Source organism: Balaenoptera ricei, chromosome 3, assembly GCF_028023285.1.
Source record: "Balaenoptera ricei isolate mBalRic1 chromosome 3, mBalRic1.hap2, whole genome shotgun sequence".
Taxonomy (NCBI): Eukaryota; Metazoa; Chordata; class Mammalia; order Artiodactyla; family Balaenopteridae; genus Balaenoptera; species Balaenoptera ricei.
The window spans coordinates 35,286,773-35,304,174 of NC_082641.1; the positions used below are offsets into that span (position 1 = coordinate 35,286,773).

Here is a 17,402-nt window from a genome sequence, read left to right on the forward strand (position 1 = left end):
TTTCCTATGCAAGCAGTTCTGTGTGTACTTGAAAGTTATAAAGACAGGTTTCTTTAAATTATTCTTAAATCAGACACTATGCTAATTCAGAAAGGCCTTAGAGGACCCTTTCAATTCATTGATCCCAATATGAATAATTTCCCACATTTTAAGTCTTTAGAATTGGGATGCATTTCACAAGTGATGGTATCCTGCTATTGGCTTGGCTCCTTCAGCTTCTGGCAGCCCTACTCCTCCAGGAGAAGTTGAGACAGGCACCTCAGCTCCCTCTCACTCTAATCCTGACCTGATGTCCACCCCCAATCTGTTCCTTGGACAACTTGAACCCTCTTGCCAGTGAGAAGCCCTTGATAGTAAATGCAGACTTCAAGAAGGGTGGATTTCCTTGGGCTATTAACTGCTTATGATGTCTATCAGCTGAGGAAAGCATCCATTAATGACCCTTCTTAGTTTATTTTTTAAATTTATTTTACTAAAGTATAGCTGATTTAGTTTCTGCTGTACAGCAAAGTGATTCAGTTATATATATATATATATATATATATATATATATATATATATATATATATATATATTCTTTTTCATATATAGTTCCCTGTGCTATACAGTAGGACCTAGTTTTTTATCCATTCTATATATAACAGTTTGCATCCTCCAATCCAAAAAGGGAATACTAGGCACACTCACCTGAGACTGAGGGAAAGTCTAAAAAATATCTTAATGTGCATACAATAAAATAAGTGATAAAAAAGCAAACAAAGTCATAAAAAAAAGCAAACAAAATCAAAAAGAATTTTTAAATTGATGGTGTCTTCACACGTAGACCAATGGAAAAGAACAGACAGCCCAGAAATAAACTCACGCATGTATGATCAACTGATCTTCAACAAGGATGCCAAGAACACACAATAGGGATATGATAGTCTCTTCAACTAATGGTGCTGGGAAAACTGGACATCCACATGCAAAAGAGTGAAATTAGACCCTTATCTTACACCATACACAAAAATCAACTCAAAACAGATTAAAGATTTAAACGTAAGACCTAAATCTATAAAACTCCTAGAAGAAAACATAGGACAAAATCTTCCGCATATTGGTCTTGGCAATGACTTTTTAGATATGACATCAAGAGCACAGGGAACAAAAGCAAAAACAGACAAGTGGGGCTGCATATATATAAGAAACTCTTACAAGTCAGTAGCAAAAATTTATATAACCCAATTTAAAAATGGGCAAAGGTACACAGTTGGTGGGAATGTAAATTGGTGAAGCCACTATGGAGAACCATATGGAGGTTCCTTAAAAAACTAAAAATAGAGTTACCATATGATCCAGCAATCCTACTCCTGGGCATATATTCAGAGAAGATGAAAGCTCTAATTCAAAAAGATACATGCACCTCAATGTTCATAGTAGCACTATTTACAATAGCCAAGACATGGAAGAAACCTAAGAGTCTATCAACAATCAATGGATAAAGATGTGGTGTACACACACACACATGCACGCAAAATGGAATATTACTCAGCCATGAAAAAGAACGAAATAATGCCATTTGCAGCAACATGGATGGACCTTGAGATTACCATACTAAGTGAAGTTAAGTCAGACAGAGAAAAACAAATATTGTATGATATTACTTATCTGTGGAATCTAAAAAATTGTACAAATGAACTTCTTTATGAAAGAGAAACAGACTCCCAGACATAGAAAACAAACTTAGGGTTATCAAAGGGGAATGGGGGAGGGATAAATTCGGAATATGAGATTAACAGATGCAACTACCATATATAAAATAAACAACATAGCACATGTGCATAGCACAGGGAACTATATTCAATATCTTGTAATAAACTATAATAGAATAGAAAAAAAGAATATAGACATATAAAATATATACGTATAACCAAATCACTTTGTTGTACACTGAACTAACACAATATTGTAAATCAACTATACTTCAAAAACAAAATGCGCAAAGGACTCAAATAGTCATTTCTCCAAAGAAAACATACAAATGGCCGATATATGAAAAGATACTCCTCATCACTAATCATCAAGGAAATGCAAATCAAAACCACAATGAAGTATCACCTCACACCTATTAGAATAGCTATTATCAAAAAAAAAAAAGATAGCAAGTGTTGACAGTATATGAATAAATTGGAACTCTTGCACACTGTTGATGGGAATGTAAAATGATTCAGCTGCTATGGAAAGTAGTATGGAGGTTCCTCAAAAAATTAAAAATAGTGTGAGCATATGATCAGCAATCCCCTCTTGGGTATATAAATAATTGAAATAATTGAAATCAGGAACTGGAAGAGATATCAGCACTCCCATGTTCACTGCAGCATTCTTCACAATAGCCAAGATATAGAATCAACCTAAAAGTCTATGGGTAGATAAATGGATAAAAAAAATATGGTGTACACATACAACAGAATACTATTTGGCCATAAAAAAAAGAAGGAAATCCTGCCATTGTGTGATGATATGGATGAACCTAGAGGACATTATACCAAGTGAAATAATACTGCATGATTCCAAAACTCATAGAAACAGAGAATAGAATGGTGGTTGCTAGACGCTTGCGGGGGCAGGAAATGAGGAGTTACTGTTCAACAGGTATAAAGTTTCAATTATACAAGATGAATAGTTCTGGAGATCTGCCTACTACCTTGCACCTGTACTTGACAATACCATATTTAAGGTAGATCTCATGTTAAATATTCTTACTATAATAAAAAAGATGGTGTCATATTCAAAGAAATACGATAACAGTTAAGCATTCTCATATGGTGTGTATCTTGATGGCCCTAATGCCTTCCCACCCCTACACCCACCCTCAATAGCTCCACAGGCTCCAGTGCTGTGACTAGTTTTCCTCTTTCCAGGACCCAGTGAATGGAATGGCACTAGATCTCACCAGGCGATGCTCTCTCTGTGTCACCAATAACATATATTTTTAGGCTCCTAATATCAATCTTATCTTTGGGGTTCTACTGAGTCTGAGCCACAACTCTGACTTTGAACATGGGTTAAGATTAATGCCAAGAAAACCAAATTTTAGAAGGTGTTCGGCTACAAAGATAAAGCAATGCCCATCAGCCCCTCCTGCTGGTGTCAGTTGAGCATCCTTGTGTGGTTGCCTACACAGGGCCTTTTATTAGAGCAAACCCAGTAATTGCAAATGTTTCACAGGGACAATTTGCCTGGTGGGTGCCATTATCCTTTTTTATTTTGAAAACTACCCATTTCTTTATGAACTGGGCTGTGTACAAGAGCTGTGTAGACAGGAGGAACAAAACCTGAAGACATGTCCCATTAGGTTGAAAGGTTTTGAACTCTCTGTTTTGTAGCTTACCAGAGTGACAAATCTAGTTCTATTCAGGAATTTAATTCACATCTCATTAAGTACCTTGGCAAAATCCAACATTAGCCCTGAAAGGCTAATTTGATTAAAGAATTGATGGACATTACTTCTCTCACACTAAAGAAGTTAATTTTAATGGAGGTAATAATATCTCCCTGGCAGATTATTGTGAGAATGAAATAAACTAGCTAGTATATTCTAGGTGTTTTATACATTATAAAATGCTAAGCAAATGTAGGTAATTATCGCAGGTCTCTTTATTCTTGTTATAGCCTCCAGATTCCACCTCTTATTTCTTTCCTTTTCTTTTTCCTACATCTTCCTCAGAGGTCTTAACCTAATTATTTAGCTAAGGGAAACCCTCAGGCCTGGCTTACTGTCACCTCGTTTTCAATTAGTAAATTGGTTCAATAAACACATTTGGAAAGCTACCATGGGCAAGTCACGGAGTTGTTATGTACAAGATGTTAAAAACAGCACACAGACACAATGTATGCTACATTCCAAAGAGAAGCCACTATGCACACATTTTGGAATATCTGGCTAAGAAACAGACAACTCTTAAACCCTTACTTATACTGGGTGCATAAAAGGGCTGGGAGCTGGAAATTAAAGGCGTATTTGTGGAGCTTTGGAGAGCTACTGGGCACTCTAACCCAAGAAGGCAAAGTAGGAGATGCTACCTCCTATCCCCAAATCAAGAGAGAGGAGCTTCAAATGCAACACCAGGGTTTAAATGTGAGCCTGTGTTTTGCCGAAAGCCTGCTTTCGGTTTTAAGGTTCGTTGGATTCGCTGGCAAAATAACTACTCTCTCACACAAATAAACAGCTTCAATCAAATCTTTAACAGAAGGTCATTTAACTTAATTTCAATATACAATCATTAAAAGGAAAGGAATAAGAATATTAACAGAGTATACAAATTTCAATATACAATCATTAGAGGGAAAGGAATAAGAATATAAACAGAGTATATAACAGAGCATACATCACCGAATCGGGCCGACACCTACTTCCAGATCCAAGCAGCAGCTGGGAAGTCCCAAGTAACAGCAATCTGGAGCCCCAGTTGGGAAGGGTCCAATGTTCGCTGATCCCCGGGACCTGGCCAGATTCCCAAGGCCCAGGAAGCTTCGTGACTTACTCCCTTCTTTATCTGTTGGTTCCCAGGACTTGCTAGCACCGTTTCTGCTGAGCTGCATGTAGTCTAGCAGTTCGGCATGTAGCTCTTTCAGGGTCTTTGTTTAGTCAAAGGCCTATTGTTGCCTCTGAAGCCTGAACAAGACTATTTTACTAGCTTCCCCAATTATAGACAGCCTGATCTATAATTTTCTCTTGAAAAATTTAAAGGGTAACAGATAGAATGCCTAGGAATGAGCCAAAAACATAAAATGACTGCATTAGGTACCTGGGCTCTCATGGTTTGTCAGTGGAAATAGGATCCTACGTGATTCATGCTACAAAAAAGCCAGGATAGTTGCCTGAGGTCGTTTCCAAGTGGACCACCCAGAGTGGCACCCCCTTAAAGGCAATGAGGACCATGATAATCAAGCATGCTTAACCTCCACAAGCAAATATCATTTGTGTTTGATTGTGGCTTTGAGGGAAGGAATTGTCTTATCAATTACTTACTGGGATTGGTATGGGCATCACTCCCATGAGACTTGCTGTGTGGTACATGAAAGGTGCCTTTGGATGATTTCACACAGACATATTTAATATTATGGAATGAGGACACTTCAAGTATATGTCACACAGACATGCACTTAGACCACATGACATTTATTGATATTTATGCTTAAATCCACTTTGATATTCAGTATGGCAGTGGGAAGTGGGAAGGCACTGTAGACACTGAAAAATAAAAGGACAGGAACAACAGACGATTCTGGTAGTACTGACACACATTTTTAAAAGATCTGTCAGTATTTTTGCAACCAGATGTATTAATTATATTTTATTGAACCATGGTGGAAGATAATAGATTCTCCCCATCTTAAAAATGAAGAATCTGAAAATAAGCTAAAGAAACTCAGGGTAATGTTTTGTGAGGAAAGGGAAAGGTTAGTGCAAGGAAACCCATCCATTGAATAAATCTCTGCTTACACTTCCACTGGAAAAATTTTCAAAGTTCTGCTGACTATATTGAGATGTAGGAGAAAGAAAACCTTTACCCACAACCTTTCTACCCACTGGGTAACACCTACAAATGCTCTTACATGTGTTCTCTGGGCCCAGGGACAAGCAGTTTTGCTTGTATTCTGCATACCTTCTGTAGGAGACCAGATCCCTCCTAGGACTCAAGAATTACCAAAGCTGCTTGAGTTCACACTCTGGGTGCAAGTGACAAAGGCCCAGCTCAAGCAAAAAGGGGAAATTTTGGCCTCATGTACAAGCATGGATGGAGAGAAGTTGGCCTTCGACACGTGCAGAAACAGGAACTCAAATACCACCAGGATGCCTCCTCCCTACAGCTGCAGTGTGTGTTTCCACTTCTTTCTCTCCAACTGGAGCTCAGCTTGTAGGGTGTGTGTATTGGGGTGGGGGGGTGGGGTGGGGAAAGGATGCTGGTGCCAGAGTCACATTCTTCTTACGGCTTAGGGAACAAGGAGGAATAAGAAAATTGGCTTCTCTCTCATCTCCAGTTTATAAACATAGGATAAATAACCTGAATGGTACATTTTGGGTCATACACCCAGCCCCGGGTATAATCACTCTGGACAAAGGAGAGCTACCAAAAGAGGCATATCCCGAGCACAGGCCCAACTCCTCGGCCAGGGGGTGAGTCTGTTATGAGAGGGGCAACACAGATGCTGCGTCGACATCACTAGAGCCACTTCAACATGCAAGCAAACACAACGCCCCACTGGGAAATTACTGATGTATGTGTATCCTAAAGGAATGTTACATAAAAGCAAAGAAATATTAACACGTGAAATCTGGGATAATCGATTTTTATAGACAAATCATTGACAAGGAGCAAAGTCAGAATTCATCTAGGTACACATTTCATTTGTTCTTTCATGGAGGATAATATCTTTTCTTTGGTAAGATCAAAAGAAAAAGCAGTAACTCGATTAGAAGTGGTACAGTGTGCTAACTTTATTATTGGCTATTCCACCGATCTCTGTTGTCTTATTCCCATGTTTAGGCACGCCATTCCCAAATGAGAAAAAGGACAATCACACCAATCTATATCAATTTGGAATACTTATTGCACATCTTAATGCATTTCTTAACATCCAGGGTACTCTTTAATCAAGAATATAAAGCCATCTACTTAGGAACTGCCCCTCAAAGTGAAGAACATTCTTAGAATCACAGAATAAGTAAGTTTACAAATACAGCAACCATCAATATCACACGTTTCCCGAACCATAACTCTCACATGGACGTATATCATTTCTCCAGACCTTGCAAATTCTTTAAAAAGTCCATTATACCAGTACTGGGAGAGTATGCTTCCAACCACGCAGCCAGCCAGAGGGACCATTTTATATACGGAGTGTGCTTCTCACAAAAAAACCCTCTCCTTCCTCTGAAATGACAGAACTGTAGCTATACCTGAAGAGAAAGTGAATTTCAATGACAGCCATCAGCTAAAAACATGCATAAATTCCTATATCTGGTATGAGAGGAACGGTATATCGCACTGTACTATGCCTACCTCTATCCAGAGGACAGCAATCTGGCCCGTCTTCAGGGTGCCTGGACTTTTCTCCCGTTTGATACGCAGGATGCTTGGTATACTCCCTGGGGAACTGACACTGAGGAGAAGGTCCTTACGAAACCTAATCCATCGTGTTTATTTTCTACGAATGAAGTTCACTGCCCTTCACATCCTGGATTTGCTCATCAGTATTTCCCTTAGTTTGATAAAGCTGAACTAAAAGTACTTTGTTCAAGGAACCAGCCTGGGCAGAAGAAATAACACTGTTCTGCAGAAAGAGGCATTCAACATTTAGAAACTTTTCTGAGCAGAAAAAAGAGGCCCTGAAAAGAAAGGATTTTTTTTAACTCTGCTGTCACTGTTACTATGGGTTCACGATGAATTACCGCACAGCCCCTTTTGGTCTAAGAGGAGGCATTGTATAAGAAGCCCACAGTAACATAGAGAAAGACTCTTAATGGTCCTTCTGGATACACACGGATACTGCACTGTTTGAAAATGAGAAAACCGACTAGGTCAGTTAGGCTTATAGCCCTCTTGCTAAAAGCGACTTTAATCTTTGGCAAAGCACAGATGGTTATTTGGTTTGTTTATAAAGGCAACTTCTTGGTTGGATGTCAGCACCAATAGACCCTATACCCTTAGGTCTCTCCCACAAACCAGGTTACTTCTCCCACACAGAGATGTTCCTGTTTGCCTTCTTGGGCATCTACTTAGGTACAAAAAGTGGGGGGGGGGGGGGTTGGGGGGGAGGGGGTGGGAGAAGGGATGGTCTAGGGAAGCAAGATGTAATCACAAAATCAGAGGCTCCAAAAAAAAAGACAAAGGAGGCCGAAGGAAAATCATAATCCTTAAGACAGCATTTCTCCTGATTAAAATTCACACAAATGTTATCTTTCAGGACTCGTACGATGCTCCCCTGGGTATACTCTGGGTGGAGTTCATTTTCTCCCTCATTCTTTTTTTTCTACATGCCATGATTTAGTCAGGAGGGAAAGTACACCAATGAAACTCTTCCTAAGTAAGGGCCCATCTTGGTACAAACTGCACACAATTTAATGTACATACCACAGAAGATGAAGATAAACCCAATGTGAGTACCAACTGTAAATATGACCTTCTCAGCACTTATAAAGCAAATAAGATAATCATATTTTTTTCTTTTTGTTTTTCATTAAAATGTCACAGTACGCTTGAGAGAACAAAGTCTACGTGGCTGTATAAAGCATTAAGATGCTAGAAAACTAGTCAAAAACTACTTGTTAGATATACAATTATGATTACTGATGTCCTTTTAATAAAATCCTATGTGGTTAAAATGAAAAACACACAGCTTGGGACAAAAGTCTACTCCACATTTCAAGCTGCAATCTGCTGCATTGGTATGAGTTTTGGTGAAACCTGGTAAAAGAAAGAGAAAAAAATAACTAACTTATGGAAAAACCTCATGGTATAAACATCTGTCCTTTGAATTTCCAAACCTGAGTGATGTAGGCAACAAGCAGCCTTGTCAGGAACCTCACCTGGAGTTTCCTCGTTATTTTCCATTCTGAACCACTGAGAAATAGAACACCTTTTCCATTTACATTTTGTGTCTTTAGTAGTTCTCAACCTTCTTGCATTATAGCTCTTAAACTAAGGATCATTAAGACTCGCAACTAGGAGGAGGTGGGGGAGGAGCAGCGGGAGACAAATAAAGGGTCCAGATAACCAAACTCTCTACTGAATGGACCACTGAGCTCTGAGATTGATGAAACAGAGACACAGAGCAAGGCCCAAGTTTCAAAATCCTCAAAATATGTCCAGTCAATACACAATTTTGTTAAGAGATACTTAATGTAGTCTTTGGATGACAAACTTTTATCAGAAACTTCATAATCAGAGTGGAAATGATATAAAGGCAGGAAAAAGATACCAAGTTATTACAAAAAGGAGGTAACAGCATTAAAAATATTAAATATTAACTATAATTATGTTCAATGTACAAAATAGCAAATGTATTCCTAGGAGTCTTGAAGCAGAGAAATATGAGGACAGATCTACATTTAATGGTAAAGGTGGTGGAAGAAGAAACCTAAATGTAAGTAGTCTGGCTTAATTTTGACAGATTTTTCAAGGTGTAATGGCAGGTACAGATTTCTTCATTTAATCTGGCAAATATCCATTAAGTCCGAGTAACAGGCCCCATGGACAGCACAGTAAGGAATACTAAAATTTAGGTGATTTTTGAGACCTTCAAGGATGTGGCAATTGAAGTGGGTCTAATTTGCCTTCCAGAATAAACACTTAATATTTTTTTAAATGAATGAATGAGAGACTGGATTAGATAAGCTTCAAAGAACTAGAAGAAAGGTTTCTAATAGAGGTTAAGTCAGTATTAAGAATAGAAGACGGCAATCATTTGGCTTTGATGAGGTTAAATATTTCTAGTTCATTTGTAAATTGTTTATAAAGTCTTCACAGTGTCGAGAGTTAATGCCCCCTTCTCCATTTTTCTACCTAAAGAATGACATGTCCAGAATAAAAAGGATAGGAACGGCTTGGTACATATCCGTATCTTAGGATAAATGAGAGCTCATTCAGACTTGCCAGCTCCGAGAACAGATATATCATAATAGACAAAGTAATAGACATTAATAGACAAAAGTCACAGCCCACATTTGCAGAGATATTCAACTCTACTGAAAAGAATAAAGATATATGGGCTCCGAGTATTTAGAAAGTGTGTCTCACAAACTATCGATTTTCTTTTTTTAAACAACAGAGCATCTGTGGAAATAATTTAATGAAATAAAACTCTTTTTTGAAAACAGATCATTTTCTAATAGGTGCTTTATGGCATTACCTTTAAAAGGAAACTGGACACCTTGATTTTTTAAACTAAACATCTGATCCTTCTCCTTGTCATGTGGGTCCTATTTTCAGCTCTTAGTATCATTTATATCCTCAGTGTGGAACTTGACTTTTATCAGAAAAGAAGATGAATCTTTATGTAGACTGACTTGGCCTGTCTATTTTTGTACAGAAAAACATCTACTGAACCTCCATTTTTCATCTGTTCTCTCACAGTCTCATCAACATTGTAAGTCCATGTAAGCAGAAGCAGATTATCCTGCCAAAGTGATCTACAGGCTATGCACAGGACTATATGATTTAAATGCATAAGATAAGCTAACGAGTTGTCTTCCCAGTCCATTGAAATCCAAAGAGTATACTGTTTAATTCTGGTATAATGCCAGTTCATAATAGATACTGAGAGTACAAATTTATTCAACTTGGCAAAGAATGCCCACAGCTGGCTTCTTTCAGATTCCATTGCAAACATATAAATAGGCAGTACTCTTATTTGATTTTCTGCCACTGGTGGTTTAGGTGTATTCCTACCTAGAGAACAAGACCAAGGCCCCTAGGAGGAGGAACTATACCAATCTGTTCTATTTTACTCACATTTCATAGCTTAATATGGACATACACTTGGTGTTTAATAATCGTGGATGACTAATAACCTCTGGAAGTTTATTCTACCACATGATGTTCAACTATGGATTCAATTTATTTTTAAGTTTTTAAATTAAAAAAGGAACAAATATTCTAGTTTAAAAAGGTCCACAGACATATATAGTAAAGAAAAACTTATGTAACTCAAGCATGCATCAGAAAAGAAAGAAATGAATAACCAATTGAATTAACTACTCACTGAAAAAGATACTTTGGAGATAATGGCATTTAAGTGGTGGAATGTCACCTTTCTTTTTTCTATTTGGCCCATCAAATAGCTGGCAGTAACACACTAAGTGATGCAAGTATAGCCCAAAAAATTTAAAGAAATTTAACATTTTCATTAGCTTGTCACAGCTATAATATGAGGAACTGTGCAGTATCACTTTGACTCTTTGAAAATGAATTATTACTGGATATTTATTTGAGAGACAGAATTTTTTCAAAATGTGAGTGCCCTGGGAAAAAAATAAACCAAAGGACTCCTTAGTTATAAAAATGTTGGGAGCTAGTAGCATTAAAGAACGACAGAAAAGCATTTCTGCACAGCTTCACAATCAAGCATTTGTAGAGGGTGAACATGTGTGTATGGCTCTATCCAGCAACAGTGCTGGGGTGGAGCATTTATTCCCACTTCTCATATTCCCTTCCATGTGGAGGAACACCTATTAGTGTAATACTCTGGCCTCAAGTGTGTCCCTTAATGGCTCAACTAAATGATGATTTGGGCAGAGGAACTGGGGTATGTGAAACTCAGCCCGACTCTTCTTCCTCATCGGGATCAGCCTTCTGTAGGCAGCACGTGCTCTATTTTGCTCTCAGTCACATGGAAAGAAGCTCAGCAGTAAAGACTCGCCCTTGTGTAGAAGGCCTATGATTTTCCACGGCTGCCTATAACTGGGAGCTGAAGTCTCCCCCACTTCAGGGGTTCGTATCTGGGAAGGCTTTTGTGGCTGTACACCAAAGCCCCATCCTTCATTCTAGGCTTTACAATGATGATGTTTTTAACCTCTACTCGCCCAGCTCCCTTATCTCTCTCAACAGATTCGGAACTCAATCCCTAAGAAATATAGAGGAAAGTCCCTTTCTTTTTAACAACTGCATTTTGAAGGAGAGTGATGGTATGGAACAAGATCTCTGTCCATTATGGGTTGGCTTCTCTTGCTGTGAACTACTCCTGACCAGAATTTTATTTTAGAAGTGTGATGAAGGTTCCAGAAATATAGTCAATATCCTCATTTTTTTTTTTTTACAAGATTTCCACAGATTCCTTTGGAGTTCTAGATATAACATGACCCTTAAGAGAGTTTCCTCCTAATTGAAAAGAAAACTCTTTTCAACTGGCAGTATGGTTACTATGAATTTTTTAAGAAGCTATTTCAGGTGATACCTAAAGGACACATTTTCCTTTCACATTTTTTGTTGTTTTTGTTAATTGCACTGTGGCATACAGGAAAGTCTTAGTGATTCTTTTTTTTTTTTTTTTTAATGCCCAAATAGTTCATTATAACCATTATTTTTAATACCCTGATACCACAATTTTGTCATGCCCTGTTATCTGATGCTGTCATATCTTGCCTTTTTCTTTGAAATTCTCAGGATTTTCTCAATCAGTTTATATCCACATTCTGTATCCTTCGCCCATTCACTTGCCCATATTCTTAGGTATATAGGACCTTTACCAACACATTTTCACAATTACTTTGACCTACGTTTTTACTTTTTTTTCTTTGTTATGCAACAACCTGTCTAACTATTCTCTTCTAGAATGTTCACTTCTCGGTATACAGTGAAGGCTGAGAAACAGAAACATTTTCTCAAACAGAAATCTTGAGTAAGTTGTAATGTAGTCAGATATAGAGTAAAATGCTACCTATGTAGTAATAATCATATGAGATATCTTCTGAATTATGACATGGAATACCTCTGAATTATCAAATAAAGAGATGTTATCCCAATGTGCTTTTATTATTAAATGTATCTTACTGATAACCCAGCTATTAAGTAAAACATCTTATTAATTAGAACACTCCGGACCCTAGCCTTACAAAGATTTTGATACATGTGACTTCACCTGTCAGGGTCTAAAGAGATGCCATTGATCATCAGATCCTCAAAATCCAGTTCTTCTGTCAAGATGGTTTAGCTGATACTACACCTTTTCAGGGCAACACTGACATAAAAATTAACATTTAATTTCAACAGCCTAATTTGGAGGAAACAAGATTACATGTCAATGTCAAAAGAGAAGGAGGGGTGGTACTGTGATAAAAGAGGGGCCACAGAGATATTTTTCAATGTATCAAGACATGGAAACTAGCACTTTAAGAAAAAGCAAAAACAGTAAAAATATATCTTTTTCATTCCCGATTTACCTACGTGACTAAAAAAAACCAAAAAAAACCTGATAACAATGAGGATCTTTTTTGCAATTCCCTTTTGCAGCAGAGGCTTGAACATTCTATAGATCTCAAAAATGCTATCTGCTGAAGAAGAGACTAACTCATCCACATAGGGAAAAAATATAAAGAATAGCTAATTAAGTAAGAAGAACTGTTTGCTTTTATCACTGGAGTAAGGAATTCTAAACAGGTAAACTGTAAACAAATCCCATTTTTTACCCTCTGGGGTCACTGAAAAGTTAATTAAAGATGAGCTTTTCATGTAAGGTATCGCTGGAAAGCTTCTTTTTTTCCAAAGGGAAATTCAAAAAAAGGTTAATAGACAAAGACCTTCATATAATACCAGAAACAGTTATATGTGGATAATGAAATATGCAGCAAAATTGTTTTTACAGACATTTGTTACGCACTGACAGGTACCAGCCAAGCATGTAGTACCTAAGGAAGAAATGTATGAAATACATGCATGATTTATCAAGTAAGTTTTATTAAATTACCTTCTCCAGGATGGGTAGCTGCAATATTTCTTCTCATTATAAATATATTTCATTTTAACACACAGAGCCGTTCTTAAAGAGTTATGTGAGAAGCACAGTCTATTTCTTCATTTTTTCAGACACATTTCGACTTCACATTTGATTAACTTCAAATGGACTGAGCTGTCCTCTCGACCCCCATTAGGTAGGTGATTGGTGATTCATAAACAACCACTTATATTAAAGGGCGATTATTTATATTACAGTATTATTCTCTTAGTTTTAAAAAGGGATTTGGAGATTTCTTAAGTGGATACTCCCCTGATGTTCTTATCTGCTTTGTAAGTCAGAGTTTTAATGCACTAAGTTTTTCTTCAAATACAGAGAACACCTATTTTGTGACTATAAATCTGGTGGTGTCAAAAGCTCGACATTCTAATATCTCCAAGGGATGGAATAATCAGGCAAAGAAGTTAATCAAAGAGAAAGTCATAAGCCATAGATGGGTTTAAAAATAAGGAAGTACCATTTCTCTGAGTGTGGCTCGCATTTTTTAGTTAATTAAGTTTGGCCACGGCTGATACGTAACCCAAGAACAGAGGATTGCAAGGGATTGCAAGAACAGAGGATTACAGAAAGTAGCTTAGAGTTCAAGCTCAACCTGCTGTTTCCAGCAGCTCCTGGTGGCTCCTCCCGCTTCTGACTCCTGAGCCAAACCCTGGCCCATGAGCCAGAGCCCGTTCCTGCTGCCACCTGCTCTCAGCGGAGGCACCCTTCCTTCCACTCCTGTTCTCTGCTAAGGTCAACTCCAAAAATGATCACAAATTAATGGTTCATGTCCCATAAACACCCATTAATCAAGCTCAGGATATAGGACAAGTGGCTGGATTTGTTCACAGAAACACTTACTGCGAAATCGCACCCAGTGCTCTTTTTTATGTCATCCACCGTCAGGCCTTCCCAGAGTTCAATCAGAGTCAGGCCTTTCTTGTTGTCCACGTCAAATACAGCCTGGAGAAGTCAAGAAAATGACAACGACAATTTCTATTACGGTAATTATTTTATAGCACAAAACAGAAATAACCTCTCAAGTTCTTTAAGGAGAGAAAAGACTCAGGATAAAAGACTGAAAATGAGCAATGAAAAAATGTCAACCGTAACTGCTATATTTTGGTGAGAATAAATGCCAACTCCCTAACTGGCAGTTAGTTGGGGAGCTCTGCTGATGCCAGAAAATAAATGAGTGTTGACTATTGATGGCATTTGCTACTATTATAACCAGGTTTTTTTAAACTACTTTCTTTTTGTTAGATCTAAGACTTTGGGTCAAAATTTCAATTTGATGATTAATAATGATTTGAAGAAGGAAAAGAATGAAGAAAAGCATGGAGGGAGGAGATATTTGGAAGGTGAAAGTACAGGGATGATGGGGGGGAAAGCTGATCAATGCTTCTGGGTAAATTACAGAAACAAAAGAAGGTGCTCTGAAGTAGCTAGGAGTAATTATAAAGGGATAGCTGGCCCTGAAAGACTACCCCCATCCCCAGGTAAATATTAAAGCTTTCCCTTTAAGTCCTATGAAAACACATAGATCCAAAAGTAGAGCATGAGAATCTCCCTCTGGTATGGAAATCAAATGAAGATGCTTATGTTTAGGACAGCATGAGAAGGCTCACCTCACCCTAAATATTGCATTACAACATTCTGGTTGGTAACACTAGGTGATGATAGTGCCAACTGGTATAGCCTGACCCAAGCAACCTGTCATGTCTGATATAGAACGCACGTGGTCACACTCGGTAATATGACAACTCGAGTGGAAGGGACCAACAAAATCATGTAATATAACCTCCCACCCAAGAATTCTTTAAAACATTCTTCTGAGATGGTCGCTAGGGCTCTGTTTAGAAACTTCCAGTGGTAGGAGGCTCACTGCCTCAAGGCAGATTGCCTGTTGATGGGAAGCTCTAACTGCAAGAGCCAAAACTGCTTCCCTATGACTTTCATTCACGGGCTCTACAGTAAGTTGTCCTCCCATGCAACAGGCACTGTTCCCTCTTTCAGTTGTCATGGTTCGTCTTCCTCAGACTTAAATATTATTCTTTCCAGATCGCTCCTCTCCTCTGGGTTTAGCTTAAATTCAACTATTGTTTGCAGGCTTAGAATCTTTATTTTCAGCTAGCTTGGAAGTCAAACCCTAAACTGTCATTTTTAAACACACTCCTGGTTAGGAGGCTATTAAGAAGACACAGTAGTGTGTACTCCAATATAAAATTTAAAAAATTTTTTAAATGAAAATAAAAAAGAAGACACAGCAACATGCAGAGGAAAGAACCCTGGCTTTCAAGCTGGACTGGAATTCCAGCTCTGCCAACACTAGCTATGCAATCTTTGGTGAAGCTGTCTTCACATGTGTAGATGGATATCAAACAAACCTACTTCCCAAGATTTTTATACAGGACAAACATAATAACAAACCTACTCTGAGCAGCTGGCCTCATGCCTGGGACATATAGCAAGGGCACCATAGAGGCATATTCTTTTCCTTAACAGCTTAACTTACTGTCACTTGTGCGTGAACCCAAATCAAAGCCCCCAAATGCTTATTTTGTATCCAGTTAGTTGATATTTCTCCTCAGGAGGAAAACATCAAGGGGACCAGTGATACTTGCCTTCTCTGTTTGTTTGATGAATTCATAGATAACCTGGTTGATTTTACTGGAAAAGATTATTTAAATTTAGGAGGAAATATTTCAGCAAACTTCTTTTTTGTTTGCACATTTTTATGTTCCTAAAGAAACGTTTTTTAGCAGAAATGTATTTTGAGGGGGAAAAAAATGATCATCTAGGAATGTCCGTATGCTGCAGGAGGTTATTCAATTCCCAAATGACAATTACAAATTTTTTTTCATTGGACACTTCTCCTTTGCAGAAAGTGTGTCTGGAGCATCATTCATACTGATTTTCTTTCCCCTGTATTATGAACAACTACAAATTTATCAAAATGGAACAAATAAGAGAAAAAGAGCCTTTGGGCTGTGTTATTAAGAACAGGCAGGAAAAGGATTTGGGGAGAAGACAAGTTTGGTATCATGAATATAAGACTTCAGTGATTGAGAAGATAAAAATCTATGGCAAATGACTTACTGCTTTTAAAAACCTTTAATTAACACCTTTATCAATCCCTAATTAGCTCTCAAGGTCAAGGTCCCTAGTTTCCTCTCAAGGAAAACTAAGCATCTATGATTTTTAAAAATGGGAAATTTACTTTTGAAATATTTAGGAAGATTTCCATTTAGTGGTATAAAGTGTAAACAAATACTTGATAAAAATGGACACTAAAACCTAAAAGCTACAATCAATTGTTCACCTGCCAAGAATAATATTTCGACTACTTTGTTTCACAGATGATACTTTTATTATTTTTTCACCACCGTAACAGGCTGCATTACGGATAAGCAGTTAGTCACAGCCCAAGTGCTGGTGAGGAAGGCCTCTTTCATCACATCATTCTAGCAACACGAAACCAAGAAATCAGGGTCATAACATCTCCAAAGCCTCTTTCAAACGGCAGGCAACTAATGGAATTTTCCTTAAGAGCTGAAAATGGAATTCTAGTCCCATATCACTCTGGCAGAGTGTCCAGAGTCATTGCCCTTAATGGCACTGCAAAATTTATTAAACACCTACTGTATAGAGCACAGGGGTAAACGCACCACTCCTTTCCCTGGGGCACCCGAAGTTCCACATGTAGCTGCCTTTCACTTTACTCCTTTTTGTTACACAACACCATCTGCCGTTAAGCCTCCAATTATCCCCGTCTGCTAATGAGTTCACACATCCGTTCCAGTGGTGACTTCTCCTCTGAGCTCCAGGTGCCCATGGATGTTCCAGATGTTAACTTACTCCGGAATATCAAATTGAGTATGTTCAAATGGCACCTGTTCTTTTCCTGCCTCCCCTTGCTCCTCCCTTTC

The 17,402-nt window shown here is 38.0% G+C and overlaps 1 protein-coding gene across 5 annotated transcripts in view; it reads right to left on the minus strand.

Moving 5' to 3' along the window:
- The window catches only part of OXCT1 (3-oxoacid CoA-transferase 1), a 157,674-nt gene that overhangs the window by 17,724 nt on the left and 122,548 nt on the right, over positions 1–17,402 (minus strand). For 4 of the 5 annotated variants that reach the window (XM_059916307.1, XM_059916306.1, XM_059916308.1 and 1 more), the window contains exon 16: positions 14,335–14,436. In XM_059916307.1, the coding sequence (XP_059772290.1) occupies positions 14,335–14,436 (102 nt within the window). Of the gene's footprint in view, positions 1–6,456; positions 8,451–14,334; positions 14,437–17,402 lie in introns of those variants that run through there. The other variant, XM_059916310.1, reaches the window with a different exon arrangement.